At 38.9% G+C, this 10,848-nt stretch overlaps 1 protein-coding gene across 1 annotated transcript; it reads left to right on the forward strand.

Moving 5' to 3' along the window:
- The first annotated feature begins 1,721 nt into the window (after positions 1–1,721).
- Positions 1,722–3,390, forward strand: LOC128071055 (heat shock transcription factor, Y-linked-like). Its single transcript, XM_052664040.1, has 2 exons — positions 1,722–2,231; positions 2,659–3,390. Exons 1-2 carry the CDS (start codon positions 1,722–1,724, stop codon positions 3,388–3,390), a joined length of 1,242 nt encoding a protein of 413 aa, XP_052520000.1.
- The last annotated feature ends 7,458 nt before the right edge of the window (positions 3,391–10,848 follow it).

Below are 10,848 nucleotides of genomic sequence, written 5' to 3' on the forward strand. Positions count from 1 at the left end.
CATTAAGCAAATTCAAGGGTCTTTAGTCCTTCCTCAAGGGCCATCGTGGAGATGGAAATGGCAACCCACTCCAGTGTTCTTGCCTGGAAAATCCCAGGGACGGGGGAGCCTGGTGGCCTGCCATCTCTGGGGTCGCACAGAATCGGACATGACTGAAGCGAATTAGCAGCAGCAGCAGCAGCAAGGGCCATCGATAACATTCTGAGCAATATCCTGTGAACAGTTTTAGAGATGCTAAAGCGCAAACCAGGCAGAAATGTAAGTACCTAGTTGGAACTAGACGGTCGATGATGTGGACTCCCAATATCCTCAGTAATAGGCCATTAGTAGAATGTCCCAATATTGATCACAGACCCCATGTTCCACCCTCGCTCAGTCATTAAAATATTTCCCCTGAAAGTATTTGGAGATTTGCGTCTTTGAAGCACCAGCTGCTAAGACACCTTGCTCGGTCCTACAGTAAGCACTTCACCGCCCCCCCCCCCCCCCCCGCCCCCCCACCACTGAAACCCAGTCAGTTCATAAATTTTTTTGCACAGAAGCAAGTAGACCAAGTTTGTGAGAGTAACACTGCTGAATATTAAGAATGTGTGTATAGAAGGATGATAAATCACTTGTATTTCAGAAATAAACTAGATTTATCGATGCGATTTTTCGATAACCATGTATGCAAGACAGCAAAAGAGACACGGGTGTCTAGAACAGTCTTTTGGACTCTGTGGGAGAGTGAGAGGGTGGGATGATTTGGGAGCATGGCATTGAAACATGTATAATATCATATATGAAATGAGTCACCAGCCCAGGTTCAATGCATGATACGGGATACTTGGGGCTGGTGCACTGGGATGACCCAGAGGGATGGTACAGGTTGTGAGGAGGGAAGGGGTTCAGGAAGGGGAACACGTGTATACCTGTGGCGGATATATGTTAATGTATGGCAAAACAAATATAATAATGTAAAGTAATTACCCTCCAATTAAAATAAATGAATGTATTTTTTTTTAAAGAAATCATCCAAAAACCTCCATACCTACATTGAAACCAAGCACCACCCAAGAGCCGATAAGTTCCAGAGCAAGACATACCATGCAAATACTCCAGCAACACAGGAACATAGCCCGGAGCTTCAATATACAGGCTGCCCAAAGAGCAAACCCATAGACATCTCAAAACTCAATACTGGACACTTCATTGCACTCCGGAGAGAAGAGATGCAGCTCCACCCACCAGAACACTGATGCGAACTTCCCTAACCAGGAAAATTGACAAGCCACTCATCCAACCCCACCCACAGGGAGGAACCTCCACAATAAAGAGGAACCACAAACTGCCAGAAAGAGAAAGGCTATCCCAAACACAGCAACCAAAAAAAAAAAAAAAAAAAAACAAAAAACAAACAAACAAAAAAAAAAACTTTAGTAATGAGATTTTGCATCCTTCATGGTTTTGGTTACTATTTCTGGAAACAGTCTGTATTTTAAGTTGATGCTGAAGTAAACACTGGTTGAACATTACCCTTCAATTGCTAGGAGACCAGTGACTTTGTGATGTCACAACTAACCTTTGATTGCTAGGAGACCAGTGATTTTGCGATGTCACAGCTTTTTGACTGGGAGGACCTCTGTGATGGTCGAGAGAGTTTCTCTCTGCAGGTCAGGCAGACATCATTTGAAGCTGAACCAGACAAATGAGAAAATTATCTGAAGAAATGTTTCTCTGAGATGGCACATATTTCTTCAGAAATTCAAGATGGGCCTCCTAAAGATGAACCCACTGGTTCAGAAACCTCCATTAGATCTTCTTCTTATGATTATACAACTGGGGACTCAGTTTTGAGATCTATGATTGAAGAATATGCTTTTCAGGCTTTGTCTGAGGATCTTGTGATCAAAAGGCCACACTACACATATTCTGTCTCTGAAACAGATGATGCGAATGATTTCCTTTCACTCACATTTCCACAAAAACTTTGGAATATAGTTGAAAGTGATCAGTTTGAATCTATTTGGTGGGATGACACAGGCACATGTATAGTGATCAATGAAGAACTCTTTAAGAAAGAAGTCTTGGAGAGAAAGGATCCTTTCAGAATATTTGAAACCAAGAGTATGAAGAGTTTAATTCGACAGCTTAACCTTTATGGATTTCATAAAAAGCGCCAAACTGTTCAAAGATCGGCTTCACTACCTGTCTTTCTGGAAGAAGAAAACAACATCTCTCTTTTGACTAAGGTATTCCAAAATTTTCACTTATTGCCAATATGTCAGATTAAACCATGTGACCTAGAAAGCATGTTCATATATGTAGCTAAAACAGAATTTAAACTTGAGATAACAAGTTGTTGAAATAGTTTTATTTTTTTGAAGTTGAAAACAGCTGGAGGTTAAAATATTGGATGTTAACAAACTTTCCTAGCAACTTGAAACCAGACATAAGTTCTGAAGCTACTTGAAGTGGTATTTACTGTATATATGCAACATACTTTTAGTTGAGCATATTCTTTCTAACATGTTACCTGTTAAAACTACCAACAGAGGTATTTGATTTGATGTTATTTAATTGGTTCCATTAAAGGAATATGTTTTTATAACTTAGCTTTGTTTGTCAGTTTTACCTTGGTTTATAAAGAAACTAAATAATTTAATTCTTTGATTTCAGTTACAGACCTACTATAATCCAAATTTCAAAAGAGGCCATCCCCAACTTTTAGTAAGAATGCAAAGAAGAGTTGGAATTAACAATGTGTCTCCAATATCTTCATTAGTTCAAGGTAACAAGAAGCATGCTAAAGCAAGTGTCAAAAAAGATGATCATAACTCTGAATTTCTTCCAGAAATGAGCGGAGAGACTGCATGTCCAGCCTCCACAAGTTTAAGTGTGCCTTTCATACAAAAGCCTCATACCAGCCAGATAGTCACTAATACAAGTGTCCTATCTCCATGTGCCTTACCTACCCCATCAGCAATATCAGTTAGACACACAGACCAGATTGTGGTAGATCAACCTGAAGTTTTAAAAACGTTGAGCATTTTTAATTGGCACTCACAGAGCAGCTATGCTCAAGGAAACGGCCACGTTGAGGACTTTGCTACTACAACTACATCTCCTTCTCGGAACCACATCGAATCTCCATTACAGAGCAGTTATTCTGGACTGATGGTGGAACCTTCCAAATTTCCAGACAGGCATAGCGATATGTCAGCCCATGACAGTCCTTTTCTTAACCTGCAAGAGAGAGGCAACTCATGGTTCTCAGTGCCAACAATCGCTTATACATCTGCCTCCTCTCTTTCGAGTAAACTCATCAATAATCATCAATATGTGAAAACCATCCTAATTAAAGCTGACCTATCAAATACGTGTCAGATTATGGAGCCTAAAGGAGATTGAAATTTATGTTCAGACATGTCAACAGATATCTACAATTCTTGTATTTGAACAATAAATTTCCATGTTCATCTTCATAGTTTCATTTTTTATTTTCAAACAAGGAAGAGTAAAATGAGGCTTTAGTTCAATGCTTGGCTATTTTACTTCATGGCTTTATAAACTTGTCAGTTCAAGAAAACATCCGTTATGCATCCTAGGTAAATGACACCTGGTATAATATTTGTAAGCAACAAAATGAGAACAAAGGGAAAAGAGGTAATGGATGTAAAGTGATTTCTGAACTCATCCCTGATGAAATGAAGGGGTGCTAAATTAAGATGGTATGGGTGAAGGAAGAGATGCAAATAAAGTTAGAAAAATGAAAATACACAGTATGAACTTTCGTGCCTTCACACGTTATATTCTATTAGTTACTGGTAGAGTCTTAAAAGGTTAGACAGCAGATTGCTTTCATTAAAGAAATTCATTCTGTCCTTGAAAATATAGATACTGCAGCATGTCCAAAGTCTTGATCACAATTATGCCATCACTGTGATAACAAAGATAACGTGACATAACCAGTGACTGGCCCATGGTCAGCACAAGATATGTACTTTACAAGTGGTATTCTATAGGGTCGTTTTGGTCTGCTGTCCTTAAGGACCCTCTTTATTTCCTGACACCAAGATTCCACCCTATAATTCCAAATGAATTTTTAGACATTGCTTATCTGTCACCACAGAGACAGAATAATTTCCTGGTGGTGACTGCAGCACATCAACGTGGTTAAAAAGTTCTTGAAAGACATGATATCTGTTTTCCTTAGTAATTTCATTATCTTTCTCTTATACTGTGCTTCTGAAGCTACAATCACGCAAATTATTTTCAATCATGCTAAGCCCCTTCTCACAACTTTGTCTCAACACTTTCTTCGGATTAGAAGGAACTTATGTTTGCCCTCCCATGAAGGAGAGCACAGATATCAGGTCCTCGTGTATCTTTCACCTCAGCTGAAACATAGAGCCTACCAATGACACATTTTAAGTGCTTACTGAATTATCAATAAAGAAACGTAATAACCAATCAAATGCTCTACACATTACTCAACAACATTCTATAACCTGCACTACTATCATAATTCACCTTTGCTATTTACTGAGAAAATTTTCCCAGTTGAAAAATATTTATTATATTTACCTGGATGTACGATTTCTCGGGTGGCATGTACTCCCGTGTTTTGAAGAATATTTCACGTTTGCATGTCATTTTTCTCTTGTGTTATTTTGTTGTGTCAATCAAAGTCTTTTGCATAGGCAAATAGGAGTAGATGCTTTCCTGGAGTTCTCTTACTTTTTTGGAGGACCCATTGGTGTTGACAATTTAATCTCAGATTCCCCTGCCCTTTGTAAATCCAGCTCGAACATCTGGAAACTCATGGTTCACATTCTGTTGACACTTGACTTGGGGAATTTTGAGCAGTTCTTTGCGACTCTGTGCTGTTGCTGCTGCTGCTAAGTCGCGTCAGTCTTGTCCGACCCTGTGCGACCCCGTAGACAGCAGCCCACCAGGCTCTGCTGTCCCTGGGATTCTCCAGGCAAGAACACTGGAGTGGGTTGCCATTTCCTTCTCCAGTGCATGAAAGTGAAAAGAAAAAGTGAAGTCGCTCAGTCGTGTCTGACTCTTCACGACCCCATGGACTGAAGCCTACCAGGCTACTCCATCCATGGGATTTTCCAGCCAAGAGTACTGGGGTGGGTTGCCATTGCCTTCTCCGTGACTGTGTGAGATGTGTGCAATTAAGCAGTTGTGTGGACATTCTTTGGATTGCCTTTCTTTGCGGTTGGAATGAAAACTGAACATTTGCAGTCCTCTGGCCACAGCTGAGTCTCCCAAATTTGCTGGCATGTGGAGGGCAGCACACTCGGAGCATCTTCTTTCAGAATTTGAAATATCTCAACTGAATTCCATCACCTCCACGAGCTTTGTTTGTAAGTATGCTTCCTAAGTCCCCTAGACTTTGTATTACAGGACATCCGGCCTTAGGTGAATGATCATACCATCGTCCTTCACTGAGTCATGAAGATCCTTGGGGCAGAGTTCATCTGTTTATTCTTCCCACCTCCTCTTAATAGCTTCTACTTCTGTTACGTCCGTACCATTTCTGTCCTTTATTGTGCCCACCTGTGTATGATATTTCCCCTTGGAATCTCTGATTTTCTTGACGAGATCAGTAAGGATACAATTCTACTTATTTCCTTTATTTATTGGCTTTGATAACTGTGGAAGTTGTTATCTCTTTTTACTATTCCTTAGAACTCTGCATCCAAATGTGTATCGTTTTTCTTTTTCTCTTTTCGTTTAGCTTCACTACTCTTCTCAGCTCCTTTTGAGGCCAGGTAACTCTGTTCAGTTCAATTCAGTCGCTCAGTCATGTCCGACGCATTGCGACCACCGAATTGCAGCATGCCAGGCCTCCCTGTCCATCACCAACTCCTGGAGTTCACTCAGACTAACGTCCATCGAGTCAGTGATGCCATCCAGCCATCTCATCCACTGTCGTCCCCTTCTCCTCTTGCCCACAATCCCTCCCAGCATCACAGTATTTTCCAATGAGTCAACTCTTTGCATGAGGTGGCCAAAGTACTGGAGGTTCAGCTTGAGCATCATTCCTTCCAAGGAAATCCCAGGGCTGATTTCCTTCAGAATGGACTGGTTGGATCTTCTCTCAGTCCAAGGACATTTCAAGAGTTTTTTCCCAACACCACAGTTCAAAAGCATCAATTCTTCGGCACTCAGCCTTCTTCACAGTCCAAATCTCACATACATACAATGACCTCAGGAAAAACAATAGCCTTGGCTAGATGGACCTTAGTCAGCAAAGTAATGTCTCTGCTTTTGAATATACTATCTAGGTTGGCCATAACTTTTCTTCCAAGGAGTAAGTGTCTTTTAATTTCATGGCTGCAGTCACCATCTGCAGTGATTTTGGAGCCGCCCAAAAAGTAAAGTCTGACACTATTTCCACTATTTCTCCTCTGTTTCCCATGAAGTGATGGGACCGGATGCCATGATCTTCATTTTCTGAAAGTTGAGCTTTAAGCCAAGTTTTTCACTCTCCTCTTTCACTTTCATCAAGAGGCTTTTTAGCCCCTTTTCACTTTCTGCCATAAGGGTGGAGTCATCTGCATATCTGAGGTTATTGATATTTCTCCCAGCAGTCTTGATGTCAGCCTGTGTTTCTTCCAGTAAAGCATTTCTCGTGATGTACTCTGCATAGAGGTTAAATAAGCATGGTGAAAATATACAGCCTTGATGCACTTTTCTTCTTCTTCTTTTTTTTTTTTTTTCTTTTTTAGTTTAGTCTTTTTTTTTTTTTTTTTTTTTAATTCTTATTTTTACTTTATTTTACTTTACAATACTGTATTGGTTTTGCCATATATTGACATGAATCCACCCCGGGTGTACATGTGTTCCAAACAAGAACCCCCCTTCCACCTCCCTCCCCATAACATCTCTCTGGGTCATCCCTGTGCACCAGCCCCAAGCATGCTGTATCCTGCATCAGACATAGACTGGCGGTTCGTTTCTTACATGATAGTATACATGTTACAATGCCATTCTCCCAAATCATCCCACCCTCTCCCTCTCCCTCTCCCTCAGAGTCCAAAAGTCCGCTATACACATCTGTGTCTCTTTTGCTGTCTCGCATACAGGGTCATCATCGCCATCTTTCTAAATTCCATATAGATGTGTTAGTATACTGTATTGGTGTTTTTCTTTCTGGCTTTCTTCACTCTGTATAATAGGCTCCAGTTTCATCCACCTCATCAGAACTGATTCAAATGTATTGTTTTTAATGGCTGAGTAATACTCCATTGTGTATATCTACCACAGCTTTCTTATCCATTCGTCTGCTGATGGACATCTAGGTTGTTCCCATGTCCTGGCTATTATAAACAGTGTTGTGATGAACAGTGGGGTACATATGCCTCTTTCAATTCTGGTTTCCTCGGTGTGTATGCCCAGCAGGGGGATTGCTGGGTCATAAGGCAGCTCTATTTGCCATTTTTAAAGGAATCTCCACACTGTTCTCCATGGTGGCTGTACTAGTTCACATTCCCACCAACAGTGTAGGAGGGTTCCCTTTTCTCCACACCCTCTCCAGCATTTATTGCTTGCAGGTTTTTGGATCGCAGACATTCTGGTGTGAAGTGGTACCTCATTGTGATTTTGATTTGCATTTCTCTAATAAGGAGTGATGTTGAGCATCTTTTCATGTGTTTGTTAGCCATCCATCTTTGGAGAAACGTCTATTTAGTTCTTTGGCCCATTTTTTGATTGGGTCGTTTATTTTCCTGGAATGGAGCTGCATAAGTTGCTTGTATATGTTTCTCAGTTGCTTCATTTGCTATTATTTTTTCCCATTCAGAAGTCTGTCTTTTCATCTTGCATATAATTTCCTTTGTTGCACAGAAGATTTTAATTTTAATTAGATCCCATTTGTTTATTTTTGCTTTATTTCCAGAATTCTGGGAGGTGGATCATAGAGGATCCTGCTGTGATTTATGTCGGAGAGTATTTTGCCTATGTTCTCCTCTAGGAGTTTTATAGTTTCTGGTCTTATGTTTAGATCTTTAATCCATTTTGAGTTTATTTTTGTGCGTGGTATTAGAAAGTGATATAGTTTCATTCTTTTACAAGTGGTTGATCAGTTTTCCCAGCACCACTTGTTAAAGAGATTGTCTTTACTCCATTGAATATTCTTGCCTCCTTTGTCAAAGATAAGGTGTCCAAATGTGTATCGATTTATCCCTGAGCTTTCTATTTTGTTCCATTGATCTTTATTTCTGTCTTTGTACCAGGACAATACTATCTTGATGACTGTGACTTTGTAGTAGAGTCTGAAGTCAGGCAAGTTGATTCCTCCAGTTCCATTCTTCCTTCTCAAGATTGCTTTGGCTATTTGAGATTTTTGTATTTCCATACAAACCTTGAAATTATTTGTTCTAGTTCTGTGAAAAATATGGCTGGTCGCTTGATAGGGATTGCACTGAATTTGTAAGTTGCTTTGAGTAATATTCTCATTTTCACTATATTGATTCTTCCGATCCATGAACATGGTATATTTCTCCATCTATTAGTGTCCTCTTTGATTTCTTTCATCAGTGTTTTATAGTTTTCTATATATAGGTCTTGAGTTTCTTTAGGTAGATATATTCCTAAGTATTTTATTCTTTTCGTTGCAATGGTGAATGGAATTGTTTCCTTAATTTCTTTTTCTACTTTCTCATTATTAGTGTATAGGAATGCAAGGGATTTCTGTGTGTTGATTTTATATCCTGCAACTTTATTATATTCATTGATTAGCTCTAGTAATTTTCTGGTGGAGTCTTTAGGGTTTTCTATGTAAAGGATGATGTCATCTACAAACAGTGAAAGTTTTACTTCTTCTTTTCCAATTTGGATTCCTTTTATTTCTTTTTCTGCTCTGATTGCTGTGGCGAAAACTTCCAGAACTATGTTGAATAGTAGCGGTGAAAGTGGGCACCCTTGTCTTGTTCCTGACGTTAGGGGAAATGCTTTCAATTTTTCACCATTGAGGATAATGTTTGCTGTGGGTTTGTCATATATAGCTCTTATTATGTTGAGGTATGTTCCTTCTATTCTTGCTTTCTGGAGAGCGTTTATCATAAATGGATGTTGAATTTTGTCAAAGGCCTTCTCTGCATCTATTGAGATAATCATATGGTTTTTATTTTTCAAATTGTTAATGTGGTGAATTGCATTGATTGATTTGTGGATATTGAAGAATACTTGCATCCCTGGGATAAAGCCCACTTGATCATGGTGTATGATCTTTTTAATGTGTTGTTGGATTCTGATTGCTAGAATTTTGTTGAGGATTTTTGCATCTATGTTCTCCTCTAGGAGAACCTTCCTCTGCAATTTTCTGGAAGAGTATGAGTAGGATAGGTGTTAGCTCTTCTCGAAATTTTTGGTAGAATTCAGCTGTGAAGCCATCTGGACCTGGGCTTTTGTTTGCTGGAAGATTTCTGATTACAGTTTCAATTTCCTTGCTTGTGATGGGTCTGTTAAGATTTTCTATTTCTTCCTAGTTCAGTTTTGGAAAATTATACTTTTCTAAGAATGTGTCCATTTCTTCCACGTTGTCCATTTTATTGGCATACAACTGCTAATAGTAGTCTCTTATGATCCTTTGTATTTCTGTGTTGTGTGTTGTGATCTCTCCATTTTCATTTCTAATTTTATTGATTTGATTTTTCTCTCTTTGCTTCTTGATGAGTCTGGCTGACGGTTTGTCAATTTTATTTATCCTTTCAACGAAACAGCTTTTGGCTTTGTTGATTTTTGCTATGGTCTCTTTGGTTTCTTTGGCATTTATTTCTGCCCTAATTTTTAAGATTTCTTTCCTTCTACTAACTCTCAGGTTCTCCAATTCTTCCTTTTCTAGTTGCTTTAGTTGTAGAGTTAGGTTATTTATTTGACTTTTTTCTTGTTTCTTGAGGTCTTCCTGTATTGCTATGAACTTTCCTCTTAGCTCTGCTTTTATAGTGTCCCACAGGTTTTGTGTTGTTGTGTTTTCATTTTCATTAGTTTCTATGCATATTTTGATTTCTTTTTTGATTTCTTCTGTGATTTATTGGTTATTCAGAAGTGTGTTGTTCAACCTCCATATGTTGGAAGTTTTAACAGTTTTTCTCCTGTAATTGAGATCTAATCTTAATGCATTATGGTCAGAAAAGATGCTTGGAATGATTTCGATTTTTTTTGAATTTATCAAGTTTAGATTTATGGCCCAGAATGTGATCTATCCTGGAGAAGGTTCCATGAGCACTTGAAAAAAAGGTGAAATTCATTGTTTTGGGGTGAAATGTCCTATAGATATCATTAGGTCTAACTGATCTAATGTATCATTTAAAGTTTGCGTTTCTTTGTTAATTTTCTGTTTAGTTGATCTGTCCATAGGTGTGAGTGGGGTGTTAATGTCTCCCACTATTGTTGTGTTATTGTTGATTTCCCCTTTCATACTTGTTAGCATTTGTCTTACATATTGTGGTGCTCCTATATTGGGTGCATATATATTTATAATTGTTATATCTTCTTCTTGGATTGATCCTGTGATCATTATGTAGTGGCCTTCTTTATCTCTTTTCACAGCCTTTGTTTTAAAGTCTATTTTATCGGATATGAGTATTGACACTCCTGTTTTCTTTTGGTCTCTATTTGCGTGGTATATCGTTTTCCAGCCCTTCACTTTCAGTCTGTATGTGTCCCTTGTTTGGAGGCAGGTCTCTTGTAAGCAGCATATAGAGGGGTCTTGTTTTTGTATCCATTCGGCCAATATTTGTCTTTCGGTTGGGGCATTCAACCCATCTACGTTTAAGGTAATTTTTGATAAGTATGATCCCATTACCATTTATGTTATTGTTTTGGGTTCGGGTTTATACACCCTTTTTG

The sequence above is a fragment of the Budorcas taxicolor genome, chromosome Y (assembly GCF_023091745.1).
Source record: "Budorcas taxicolor isolate Tak-1 chromosome Y, Takin1.1, whole genome shotgun sequence".
In the NCBI taxonomy this organism is placed as follows: Eukaryota; Metazoa; Chordata; class Mammalia; order Artiodactyla; family Bovidae; genus Budorcas; species Budorcas taxicolor.